This window comes from Zea mays, chromosome 8 (genome assembly GCF_902167145.1).
Source record: "Zea mays cultivar B73 chromosome 8, Zm-B73-REFERENCE-NAM-5.0, whole genome shotgun sequence".
Classification (NCBI taxonomy): domain Eukaryota; kingdom Viridiplantae; phylum Streptophyta; class Magnoliopsida; order Poales; family Poaceae; genus Zea; species Zea mays.
Window position 1 is genome coordinate 124,902,547 of NC_050103.1, and position 13,676 is coordinate 124,916,222.

Sequence of the window (13,676 nt, forward strand, 5' to 3'; positions counted from 1 at the left end):
GGGCCGGTCTGGCCCGGCACGGCACAGGGCCACGAAAGCATGACCCACAAAGGCACGACCCACAAAAGCACATATCTAATTATAGGTCGTGTCATGCCAGCACGTGTGCCCAATCATCGGCTAACGGCATGGCCCACAATTAGTTATGTGTGTCAGGCCGACCCAAATAACTCAAAATGCCTCAATATGTTAGACCGATCCATATACATACAACAGTAATACATAAACAAAAAATATAGAATATATATGACCAGAATAAAACTAAGATGTTTTGTGGTTGCACGTTAAAAACCTTTGGTCAGAAAGAAAAAATATTACAAGTAGCTCAGAAATAATATCCAGTTCAGTGTTTAGTTGAGTACTATACAGTCATACAGAATACATATACAATGATCATCATCACTATTCATTATCACCATCTAGGTATTGGTTCTCGAAGGCCTATTTAATCTCTAGATTTTCCAAGTTGTGCTGGTCATGTGAGTTTTGACAGACCTTAGTTAAATACTAAGTCTATATTTAGTGGGTCTCGATGGGCCATGCCAGGTCGGCCCGTGGATTTGACTTGAGGCCCAGACACAGCCCACATATTAGGTCGTGCCAGATCTCGGACGTGCCAAAAATTTATGTGCTTTGGACCAGTCTATTAGGCACAACATAAATGTACACCTATACTAACAGCTGAGCGGGAGCCTAAGTAGATACCTACTGACTAATGGGCCTTTGTAGTTGAGTCACCGAAACAAGGAAATTTAGTGGGGTCTGTGGCCCCGCTCGGCTCTAGGTCCGCCCCTGACCGAACATGCTCAATAACCTGTCAGTTTCTTTGCACTTCAATTTTCTTGGCATGAGAAAATGAACCCCTTTCCACTAGATCACTGTGAAATGGAGCCAGAGATATGTGTTGTATTCTAGCATGTGGTATATCAGTCGACGGATGTCCAATCCGTTCAGGAAGCATCATTACAAGAAACAACTTTCTGGTATTACAGAATCCTGGTGACTCGATTATGATTGGAACACTCATACTGACTCTCATAGAGTCATAGTACACCGCCCCCGACACCCTATCTGCGATACAGGCCACCTCTGCCAGAGGAATGCCAGCCACCACGCTGCTGGAGTACAACTTAACTGCGGAGGAGAATCCATTCCTGTTCCCCATCTCCACGGGGTGGTGGCCCCAGCATTGTAAATCCTTGTGGATTTGGAGGCTGGCCAAAGCTGCCTTGCCCCATAGGATTCGCAGGCATTCCGGTTTGCTGCATGAACTGAGGAAAGGGCATCCGAATTTGGTTTGGGAACCCACCGAAGTTCTTGTTCTGAAACTGTTGCCGCCTTGCCGGAATTGGTTGGCTCCTGGTCCACTGAAGTTATGGTCTGGAACTGCAGCTGGAATAGGTTGGCTCTTGTGCCACTGAAGTTCATTGCGGATGCCAATGGGTATGGGGAAATAACTGTGGATAATTATTCATTAGATATGGGTATGATTGAATTCGGTATCCGCGGGTACGGTTATGGATATAATAAGGTATCTGCGGATATTTTTTTGTGGGTATGGCTATCCAGTATCCATACCCGTTACCAATGGATATCTAACATTTGAGCCATCCATATTTATTATACTATTATAAAAATTCTCATTTTTCAATTTTTATTATATTATCATAAATTATCATAAATTCTCATTTTTTTAAATTTTTATTAAATTATCATAAATTCTCATTTTTCAATTTTTATTATATTATCATAAATTCTCATTTTTCAATTTTGGTGCTGAAATTATCATTTGATGCTACTGGAATGATAATTATTTCGAAATATGATATAATTGTTGTTTGGTATTGAATGCTAAAATTGTAGTGGGCGGGCGGGTAACGGGTATCTACTGGATAACGGATACCCGGCAGGTACGGATATTAATATAGATTCATACCCACGAACGTTTATGAATACGGGTATGAGTTGAGTTTTATCTCGCGGATATAGATTTGTGAACTATATATCCGTGTACCCGTCCGGCAGCATGGCTGGAGCAATCATAGATGCATTTTGAGGACCCAATGGACGTGCTGTATTTTTAGCACCTGCGTGAGCCATATCTGAGCGGCGAAAATGAGGCTGTGGCTGGTGACCTGGTGTTGATGTATCCAGGTTCCTTGGTGGCATGGGCTTCCGGATTCCGCTACCTCTAGACTGTGATCTCTTCATATAACAAGAAGTCTTCATAGGTTCATGCTGTGTCTATCAGTCTGCCTTATTGTTTGAGGTAGCGACCGTTTGTACTCCGCCTCCTTTTCATCATCAGAGAAATCAGGTTCAACATCATTCTCTACATTGTCTACAGGATCAGATTCGCCAATTTGCATAGATCTTCGTATTCAGGATGTGAACTCCGCTACAAAAGAGACATTGGTTCCTGCACCGATCCCAGCAAGTACCTCTTCCTCAGAGTTGTACCGCACAAGGTAGTATGGGTTCTTAACGGGTCCAAACAACTCTTCCACTATACCAAGTGGCATCCTACTTTCTGTCATCGAGAGAATAGAACCCTCATTCAGGGGGTTGTGTTGGACTGAACCTTCAACAATTACTCTCTCGCACATTATTCTAGAAAGATAGCAGACAAGCAAACAGTCAGGACATGAACTCAAACACTATACGCTATGCATTTTATGAGTAAGGACTAGATCGACCATTGTATCACAACAATCTCAAACACCACAATTGAGAAGTATTTTACCAAAAAAAAAAAAAGTGGTAACAGCTATAAACCAAGTAAAAACAACTGCCACATCTTAGGTGCCTATAAGCTTCAGATAGCACTAAATATATTGCGCATACAGTTTTCCTTATAAAAGGAAAAAATACAATCAGATTCAGTATATTCCATCTGAGTCTATGGACAGTCAGGAAATTGGAGGGTTTCAGTATATTCTATACTGCCAACGCTCTCATGGTGCAACTGGTCAGCCAGACACGCCAAAGAAGTGGTCTGCTGAGCCAGCATGGGTACGAGTGGCGGACCAACTTTATTAAGACTCGTTTGTTTTCTTTCATTTTGAGGAATTGAAATCTTATTAATAGAATAGGCTATTTTTTTAGAATTTGATTCCACCACTTTCCAAAGTTATTATATAAGCATATCTCAAATTTATAGGGTGAGAGATGAATATTGATTCTATAGATTTACATGTTATTTTTCCGATGTACAACTTATGGCACACTCTTCTACTTACTTTGTTATAACATAAATGTAGTATATAAATATCTCTATCATATGATTTAGAATAATATATAAATATATTACATATATAAATATATAAACTTAATTAGTTTTATCTAAATTATAATTATTAAAATAGAATTCAATTCCAACGAAACAAACGGGGCCTAAGAGGAAAGTCAGGGGATATCTCTCCCCCTGGTCGAGAAAAAGTATATTCTATACCAGTTTGTCTTTGTGGGTGGTGAGGGATCAGAAACAGGTCTGGTTATCAACCAATTCAAGCAGCTAAATTTTATTGTTTTTAAGTAATAACAATTTCCGAGGAAGGTCTGAAATACCACATAAGATTCAACACATTATCTTCCCCGAAAAAAGTCCCTGCTGCTTTTAGCAACTATTACTAATTATTAGCACGAGTTCATTCCACAAATTTGACAGAATGAACTCATTTCTCGTATTATTACTAACTATTAGCATATGAGAAATGAAATGGTGATCGATCAACTCATTCTATTACACAAATCAAACGAAAAAGTGAATAGTGAGAAGATGGACTACCTCATTCATCAAATCAAACACGCCATAAATAGTTTAATAAATATGAATATAACTATTATTAGACAAAAAAACTAGGGGTGGAAACGAGTCGAGCCAAGCTCGGCTCGGCTCGGCTCGCTCATGCAACGAGCCGAGCTCGGCTCGCGAGCCGGCTCGCCGAGCCAACGAGCCTAGGCATAAAATTAAATTTGATCTCTAAATTATAATATAAAATCTTAAAAATATTTCAAATAACATATTTTAAATTAGTAAAATAGATATATCACTAATATAATATATAAAATAGATTATTTATGTATAGTAATATCAAATAACATAAATTAATTGTCTACTCGGTATTAATATTATATGCTAATTAATATTTTATGTAACAAATTGTTGTTGGATCGACCACGAGCCAGCTCGCGAGTTGCACCGAGCCGAGCCGAGCTGGCTCGCTCTTTTCACGAGCCAGGAAAACAGGCTCGGCTTGGGCTCGTTCGGAGCGTCGAGCCGGTCCGAGCCGAGCCGAGCTGCTGCGAGCCCGAGCCAGCTCGTCGAGCTCGAGCTTTTTTTCTAGCCCTAAAAAAAACTACAACAGACTTCTCAAATATCTCTATAAATTTGGTACCTCTCTTGAAAAATCGCTAGAAAGAGTTGGATCGCCAGTCGCCATCCAGCCTCAGTGTTCAGCTTGTGTATGAATCATTGCAAACATGTTGTGCTGCTAGCCTCTCATATCAGCTTGTTTATCACCTCGTGAGTAGCTTGAAAGCTGGCTCGTTAAAAGAACAAAATTTTTAGGGGTGTTTGATTCCTATGAACTAATCTTTAGTCCTTTCATTTTATTCTATTTAAATATTTAATTGTCAAATACAGAAACTAAAATAGAGTTTTAGTTTTCATATTTAATAATTTAGATACTAAAATAGAATAGAGTGTAGAGACTAAACACCCCTTACTTTAGTACCGGAAGAAAATTTTAAATAAATCGAGCAAGCTGGCAGGCCAAAAGGGCATGAGGATTTTGTCCAGCTCCAGCCCTGGGTAAGTGAAATAGCAGTGACATTTTAACCTTGTCTATTTTTTTTCTTCCCTTTTTTTGTTTCTAGATACAGACATAATCAGATTTGAGATAATGTAAAAATATATGGCTTATATAAAGAATTCCATTTATTCTATTGATCCACGACTAACCCGCGAATATCAGACCATCTCCTGAAGACCGTGGATGCAGGCACGTAAAACTCAGAATAGAGTTTGAAACATAGACTCACAGAGTGAGAGAATAGGTGGGATACAGGGATACGAAGTCTACTGTAGATACCGACCGTTTGCTAGAACTGTAGGACTGCAAGCCTCAGGTACAGGTGCGGGCAGAGAAGTGTCCTGACATGTGGATTGTCTTGGCCAAAAAACACAGCGAACTGCATTCATGCCACAAAAATAAACTGGCTATTACACTCACGTGAAGATACATTATATTCGCCACTAAAAAAAAAACACCGTTTTCCCTATCAACCACACCTAAACCATGACAAGAAATGGCACCAGCACACTGACGCATCCATGAGGATAGTTCATATTTTACAGAAGTGCAAAAAGATTATCAGGTATCAGCTGTACGCTTTCAGAGATCCAAATCCACGTACTGCAGTGATGTACAAGACACCGTCCCGTGGCTCAATCGGCACATCTCGTTCCCTTCTATCCATCGACTGGCTGTAACCAGACCTTACAAAAAGATGTTCATCAGAAGGCTGAACTTAGAGCACTACGTGCTGCCTCACGTTTAATCTCTGCAGCTTTTCCACTTCCACGGAAATACATGTATACTTGCTGCAAGTTGAGAGAGAACTTAATGGTCAGGTGTGAAGAACATAAAGAACTCAATAAATGGAAGAATAATGCACAATGAGATCCCTGGGTTCTATGATGACGGATTGCTTTTTTTTTCTCAAACTGTATGATGGAGGATTTATTGAACAAAGAACAGATTCAACCAACCTGAATGACACCGATACTCATAAGTGATTCAAGGCAGAACAAGCCGAATCCAACGAAGTAAAATATCTGTCAGACACAAGGTCAATTACTTAGAACCTAACGAAGCTATCCCAACCAATATATGACTACTGGATGCAGCGACAATTGGTAAAGAGTGCATTTTTTTAGGAATTAAAGAAGCCAGAAAGGCAATTGAGTGGCTGTAAGAGTCTGAGGACATGATACAAGACATCTGCAATGAAAATGTAGTTAACTCTCTGTCATGGTGAATACTACATAAAACAGATATTTCCTTGTAAGTAAATCCCATGCCCATGATTCATGAAAGAGTAAAACAAAGTCATATAGGTAAAGTGAGCCATGACAATAAACATAACAGCTCAAAACTGACATAGACTTACCCCCACAATAGCATTCTTGCCTATGACATCAATTGCTGGCAAAATCCCACTGTTAAAACAGCAAAGAAATAGTTAGTACTTGGATGCACATAAAAAACAAAGAGCATGCTTTGGTTGAAAACGTCCAAATGATTTTTATTACAAAAACCATCACCACCAGTGTTTTGTCACAATAAGTTTAGACTTTAGACAACAACATTGTGTTGGGCTTCTTATAACACAGGTAGAAACAAAAAATGCATGGTTGGCAAAAAAAAACTATATCAAAATTAGTGTTAGAATTAGCCGTACAACCCTATTGGAATTTGGGCCTTATAACTATAGTTGAATTGGGCTCACCTAGCGCTGCATATACGTAGATATGAATTCTACCGTATTGCCTACTAACATAAGGTGTTAGTCATATGCATGGTATATAATCAGTCCATGGGGGCATGGGGCTCAATGCAATACAATCTAATTATGTGGCAATACCTCTTCCAAAATGGCATCTGTTGACACCTTTTTCGGGCGCCAATCACTCAACACGAACCAGCGGCGGTGCTCTCTGCACAGGCGCGGACGGTCCGCGCGTACACAGGGGCGGCGGAAGATCGCCGGCGGCGCCTGGATCTCGCTCTCGGGAGGGACCCCGTCGGGGAGAAGAGATCCTAGGTGGTGTCTAAGCTCGGGCAGACCGACCTAGACTCCTCTAATCGACGTAGAGTCGAAGAGAAACGAAGAATTTAGGGATTGAGAGGCTAACCTAGAACTAGACTAGAACTACTCCTAAGAATAAATGTAAATTATATTGATTGAAGGTTCGATTGATTGATTAAATCGATCGTATTCCTCTGCTTTTATAGAGGAGGGGGGCTGGACCCGTTACCAACAAAATTCCGAGCTTATCCCGAGATTTTCGCCAACAAACATAGCAAGAAACTCGGAACCCTAATCTGTTCTGCGCTTGCGCGGACCGTCCAGACCGCGGACCGTCCGCCCTCTCAAATTGGCGCCCAACAGCATCACAAGTCTAATCTCACTTTTGTCCCTCCCCTGGCCGCCATCGCTCTTGTGTCACATCGCCGCAGCAACACACACACATTTCCCTCCTACACCCCTGGTAGGGACCTCATCGACTGCCGAGGAGTGTGCCCATGCTAAGGAGGAGGTCACGGCCTTCCACAAGAAGATCGACAACATGCTTGCCGCAGCTCAGGATGCGAACAAGAAGGATGCCAATGCACGCGCTCGCGTCCAGGCAGCCATCCTTCTCGAACATGAGAAGGCCCCCACCACTGCCCTCGACATAGTTTTTGCTATGCACTTAAATATATATACTATGTCTAGGTACATAGTAAAATCAATGTATTTAAAAAAATCCAAAATATCTTAAGATTTGGAACCAAGAAAGTACCTAATTTAATTTTATTCCTAGTTTCAGGATCACAAAGTTGGCCAAAATTGTATATACACAATGATTCCTTGTGGAGATTATTATTGGCCAAAATTCAGGACAAGCATCAAGTGAGTAAATATAGTGATTCTTAAGTGAAATAGCAACTACTTTTAAGGGAGTAATTCTGAATTAGCCGTCCCTAAACTCCAAAGGAAAGGCTTCAACTCAATTGTTTTGCTGGTGGCTTGGCGACTTTGGAAGCATAGAAACACCTGTGTATTTGATGGGGCATCTCCAAACATCTCCAGAATTATTGAAGATATTAAGAGCTTGTTCCGTTAGCTCTCAATCCATGTGGATTGAGTAGGATTGGGTGAGTTTAAATCCCAAGCAAGTCAAACTTTTTTTTAATTTTTTCTAATCTCATCCAATCCAGGTGTAATGGGAATAACCGAACAAGTCCTAAAGAGGATGCTAGACTTTGGGGCTTGGCTGGGGCTGCATGTCTTAGAATATTATGGCCATAGTTTAGAGTTTAGGAGAGAGGCCGCCTAGCTGTTTTTTTCTTCTTCTTGATGGATCCTTTTCTGTATGCCTGCTTCTGGCCTCCATAAGGAGGTGTTGTATTTGGTTCATCTTTAGGCCTAAACTTTTGTTTTCTTCTTCTTAATATAATGATACGCAGCTCTTCTGCGTGTTCGAGAGAAAAAAAAAGGAACAAGATTGTATAGAAACACAAATTATGACTAGTGACATCTATAGCTCCTCACAGCTACCCTTCAAAGAGAATTTACAAAGTCAATTCTCCAGTAAAATTCAGTAAACTACGATACTTACGCCAAAGATTTTCCTTTGAAAGGAAATGGAGGAGCCACAGCTGCCCAGACACAGAAGATTATATGAATCTGAAAATTGGAAAAGATTGGCAGTGAGTCATGCAGTAACTTTATGACATAATGTGTGAAACCTTAAGTTTATTTTACTCGACATCTTACCATGTAAAATAGAAAAAACCACCCAAACTTCAAAGCGCTCTCAGTTCTAAAGCAGACATTCAAATAAAACAAGATATATGATCACAAGGAACATTGAAACGTTGAAAAAGTAATATATTAAGAGATGGATCCATATAAACAACCTCATTGCATTATAAAGAGGCCGATACCATAACACATAAGCCCCGGGCACACCAGATATGAAGTAGATAATGGCAAGCAGCCAGATCATAACACCTTTTGAAGTAGATAGGTCATATTAGTTTAAAATTGAAGTGTCAGTAAGGTAACATGTGCTATGGAAGAAGATGGAGGATGTGACAATAAAACACGATTAGTTGTACCTTCCCCTTTAATCCATGCTGTTGTAGTTGCTATGATATTCCAAAAGAGGCACGCTATCAATCCTTCATGAGGAACAAGCATCGGGTAAGAAAACCACAGATGCCAAATGGAAGCACTAGACACTATCTATCAGAATTTTTTTATGTGAAATGCATCAGTCTACGGATCAAATGAACATAAAAATCATTTATGCAACAAGTGGTGAAAGTGTATTGTCACTCCCTAATAGTAGTAACACAACAACAACAATGCATTTTAGTCCCAAGCAAGTTGGGGTGGGGTAGAGCTGAAACCCAACAGAAACCACAAGTCAATGTTCGGGCACACAGATAGAGAAGTAGTAACACTATTAAAGTATTAATGCATAATAAAAAAAAGATCAATACAATATACTTAAGTCAGAGAGAGTGACAAGACACTGTACAGTAGTACTAACCAACACATTTTGGACACTTAAAAGCTTACCCAAAAATGACGAGAATGCAAGGTATTGCATCCTTTGTAGATGGATAGGTATCTCATTAGAAATGTCATGGTGGATGAGGGGGAAAAAGGGAGGCCAATTTTTCTCTTCTATCACAATGCCAGCTGAAAGATAGAAGATAATAAAGGTTAGTGCACAAGCTCGAAATATATAGCAACCGAGATTTCTTCAGGGTGTTTTACCACCACCAATCCAACTGATTCTAGTAGACAATACAAAATAAGTACCCAACTCTCTATGAAAAGAAATAACAAATTTCTTTTTAAAAAAATGGAAGACATATATCTGCAAACATCATCTAGTAGAAGTAATCTTCTCAGCAAATAACATCAATAAATGAGCATCGAAATAAAACTGAATGTGTAACCCATGTTGCGTAACAGAATTGGTTTCTCGGTACATTTCCTCAATAGACCCATTGCCTTTACCAATATCTTTCTTATGAGTTCAATTTTTTATTGGGCAGACCCAGTGCCAGAGGCTCCCACATGAGTGAGGCTTGTGGAAAGGATAGCCCAAAACAAGCCTTCCTCCCGCAAATGTGGAAACGCTGTTTCAATCCCATGACCTGGTGACTCAGTAAGACAGCTCCCACCATTGCACCAGGCCTACCCTCTGCAAATACGAAAAGGCTACTTTGAATCCATGACATAGTGACTCGGTGAGACAGCTCTCACCATTGCACCAGGCATGTCCTCTGCAAATACGAAGAGGCTACTTTGAATCTATGACATAGTGACTCGGTGAGACAACTCTCACCAGTCACCACTACATTAGATCTGGTGACTCAGCGAGACAGTTCAGTTTTTTATTTAATGTAAAAAAACTGAAATAAGCTAATTAAAAGAATGAACAAAGATGAAATGTACCTCGGGATGCCGCATCTTCCTTCCTTTTCAATTCCTGCGTCAACAAAGACAAATAAAATGAATCATATAAGCATTTTAGATAAAGAACGGCGCACAAAGTAAATAAACAGATGAAGCATGGGCTCAAAGTTTCATACACATGAGAAGCAACAAAAACAACATTTCTTTCATTGAATCAAAATTTCCAGTATCTCAGAAAAAGCAACAAATATCCAATAAAAAGATCAACAGACAATACATATAAAGCAACATGGCTCTCTCAAAACAATTGTATTGCAGCAGGAATAATTTTTTAAACAATATAATTAATATGCAAAGCAATAACCTCTCAGATGAATATTTGAGTACTAGGAAAGCTTTGGCAATGTATTAAGTACCAGAGACAAACTGCACATCATAGAGTAGTTTGTGAAACACAAACTTGCATCTTATTTGTCAGAACTGCTATAACTGGCAAAAGGAGCAGACAGACTGAAAGCTCTGCAATGATAAAGCAACATACCCGTTCTCTTTTGTTTAGCTCAGCCTCCATAGCCTGGAGTTCTTTCTCCTTTTTCTTCAGATCCTAAATATCAACATCAACAGATGTAAGAAATAGAGAGGGAGCTATCCACATGTAGACAAATCAGATAAATAATCAAAACCAACTTGGCAAGTTGGCATACCTACAGTACAACGAATGACATACATGAGCTCACACATCATGAAGGGTGCATGTATTCAGTTAGAAAAGGAAACTGGGTTAACTCTTCCTTTTTTACTCAACGGGAAAATAGTTCTCAGAACTGTAATTTGGTTCAATTGTGCAGTGATCCAGGTAGAAAGAGATTATACCTTTGACGACTCGAGAGGAATGTCCACATTGTAGAAATCAGCCGGTTCATGTGATAGAGGTGAGAGACGAGAATTGGTGGCAGGTGGAACACTTCCACCCTGCAAGATAGGGAATAGTTGGGAGACTCAGCTCAGTGATCATACTATTTTATATTTTGTACCAGCTTCAGCTGGATTGTTATTCTGCACAAAATAGAGCAATCAACACATAATATCATAATAAAACGAAAAGCATGTGAAATAAACCAACTTAAACAAAGACACCAGCCGATTAAATTCAAGCGGGTTGAAGACTTGCTGCACAACAATACTTAAGTTTGACAGTTTGTGTTGTGTTAACCAATTACCAGTAAACATGCATGATCAAAACCTGGCAAGCCATATAAGGTGGCACCGGATCAGGAAAGTTGGGAGAAGCCCTGCAACACAGGCAAAAGGCCACCGGGTCGCATTACCAAGCTATTGACATTTGATACTGAATCCAAGTCCCAACAACTAAGCCAGCTCAATGCAGAACCGCACATCTCACATCCAACCTAGTTCCAGACATGGGCACGCACAGATCTAGAGATAAGCAGCCCCTCCCACGAGTGTTCTAACAAAACCTTCACAGCACACATGAAACATGATTACCAGACTCTAGACTAAGCGCGTATATCCGCAGGACCGCATCTCGCCGTCTCGTACCCTTACGACGCTCAGAACCAGAACATGAACAGCAACTAAGCCACAGATCTCAAATGCGAGCGCGACCCGGAGGTGATCGGATCGGAGAAACACGCCAACTCCCCCCCGAGATCTAGGCGAGTGGAAAGGCCGCCGAAGGGACAGGGTAGTGCGGGTGACTAAAGGAGCACTCACCGCGAAGGGGTTGACGTTGTCGTCGTCGAAGCCGTTGCGCCCGTGCTTCCCCGCCATCGCCGCCGCCTCCTCGTCCAGGCCTCCGGCGTCGGGTGGTGGCCAACCGGCAACTGCTGCTGGTGGTGTGCGTGCTGGCGTACTGCTGCTACCTGCCGCGCTGCCTTCGACTTCGAGTATGCAGAGCAGAATGGAAAACGAGGGGGTGCTGTGCAGTTTGTAGTCAATGACAGGTAGGGTTAGGTCTGTCTGTCCGGTGGCCCCAGAGGTCTAAGAGGCTAGACTGACCGTACGATGCGGGACCGGACCGTGTTGCTATGCTTGTTGTTGTTGGCGTGGCGTCGGTCCCTTTTCCATCGCAAGTAAATTTGAGTGCGCGGGATGGCTGAGCCGCTAGCTGCATGCGGGCCGCAGCCCGTAGCCGCTTCGGCACTGCAGGAGGACTGGAGCAGCCGAGTCTGCGGGGCGGGATCGGCCCAACAGGCTTTTCCATGTCAGGGACAGGCCGACAGGGGCAGCGTTTGGTTCCCTGAGACTGAGCGCAGCGGTACCCCCTTCCCCTCCCCTCCCCTAGCACTGTTCACGATTTAGGGGACACTTTGCACCCCTAGCCGCCGCATCGGTCGCCGCTACCCGCTCTTCTCCACCGCGACTCTCTTCTCTCTCACGCCAGATGCAGGGCGTCACTGTGCACTCCCCCTCGGCTGCTTCACGCGGAAGAATCCGCCCGCGCCACCGACCGGACACTTCGCGCTCCTCTTCTCTCCCGTTCGAGGCGTCTGCGATTCGGCGATTTCCGGCGAGGGGGCGGCGATTCGTCCGCGGGAAGGTAGCTTCCGCGCCGGTCCCCGTCGGGTCTGTGGAAGACGAAGTGGAGGTGGTGACCAACCAGCTCCGGTCGCGACCAAAGACGAAGCGGCCGCACATCCGACTCCGTCGAGGTTCGTCGCGACAGCTTGCTTCGTTTCCCGCTCCGACCATCGACGCGTTCCTCGGATCCGGAAACCTTGGCTTTGATTCATCTTCGTTCGGCCCAAATCTTCGCATCTTCAGGTACGCCCTTCGTCTCCTATGGTTTCTGTTCTTCATGTGCACCTCTATGATGAACTAATTACTACACGAATCGACTAATCCTGTTAACCGTAACTAATAAATCCGAGAACACCCGATTTATCCGCGGTGCAAACAACTCCACGGATCTGGTGTGCCTTTTAGGGTTACACATTTATATGGTACTGTCCCGCTGAATATCCTTGACATTTACTGGAACACATGTTACTGCAAACTATTACGGCATAATGGTATGGAGATTGCCATATTTTGTAATGGTCTGCATATTTACAGTACGGTTTCACTTCGCTTCTGCCTTTGTGATGTGACAAAAAATTTTGCTCCCCACTGTCCACAACAATAGACCATTTTAGTAAAGTACCAGTAAGATTCATCCTAGGGTAAGCCAAAATGTGTTACCTTAGCCTAGCAAGGGTAATGGACATTGTTTATTACAGTTCCTAAAACTGTCATTAACATTTCAGAGGCTCCTTTACTTCCTTAGTTAATATGAATGATGTCCAGTAAATTTGTTAGGTCTATGTCCTACCTTATTGTATTGCTCTACTTCATCTCAATTTTTTGTCAACCTTGGATACGACTGGAGGATACTTAATTTTTTTGGACCTTGATATACTTGGTTTGTATATTGTTACAACAACTACATGACTTTGTTCTGTTCTCCGAAA

At 41.9% G+C, this 13,676-nt stretch overlaps 1 protein-coding gene and 1 pseudogene across 1 annotated transcript; both read right to left on the reverse strand.

The window, feature by feature from the left end:
• Positions 1-1,130: 1,130 nt before the first annotated feature.
• On the reverse strand, positions 1,131-4,442 carry LOC109941863 (H/ACA ribonucleoprotein complex non-core subunit NAF1-like; annotated as a pseudogene).
• An 830-nt stretch (positions 4,443-5,272) lies between these two features.
• Positions 5,273-12,109, reverse strand: LOC103635827 (secretory carrier-associated membrane protein 3-like). Its single transcript, NM_001346770.1, has 12 exons — positions 11,941-12,109; positions 11,080-11,178; positions 10,748-10,810; positions 10,246-10,279; positions 9,358-9,480; positions 8,892-8,954; positions 8,691-8,784; positions 8,548-8,593; positions 8,390-8,457; positions 6,175-6,223; positions 5,774-5,839; positions 5,273-5,605 (listed from the first exon to the last, which is right to left on the reverse strand). The coding sequence occupies exons 1-12, from the start codon at positions 11,995-11,997 to the stop codon at positions 5,519-5,521; spliced, it is 849 nt and encodes a 282-aa protein (NP_001333699.1). The 5' UTR covers positions 11,998-12,109; the 3' UTR covers positions 5,273-5,518.
• Positions 12,110-13,676: the final 1,567 nt, after the last annotated feature.

What these genes read in the sequence shown, in the direction of transcription:
- LOC103635827 (NM_001346770.1), bottom strand. Translation starts at nt 11,997, where the DNA reads ATGGCGGGGAAGCACGGGCGCAACGGCTTCGACGACGACAACGTCAAC. An exon ending in AGCTAAACAAAAGAGAACGG is followed by an intron (nt 10,280 to 10,747) that starts GTATGTTGCTTT and finishes TTGTTGACGCAG; the next exon opens with GAATTGAAAAGGAAGGAAGA. An exon ending in TGCATTCTCGTCATTTTTGG is followed by an intron (nt 8,955 to 9,357) that starts GTAAGCTTTTAA and finishes TTCCTCATGAAG; the next exon opens with GATTGATAGCGTGCCTCTTT.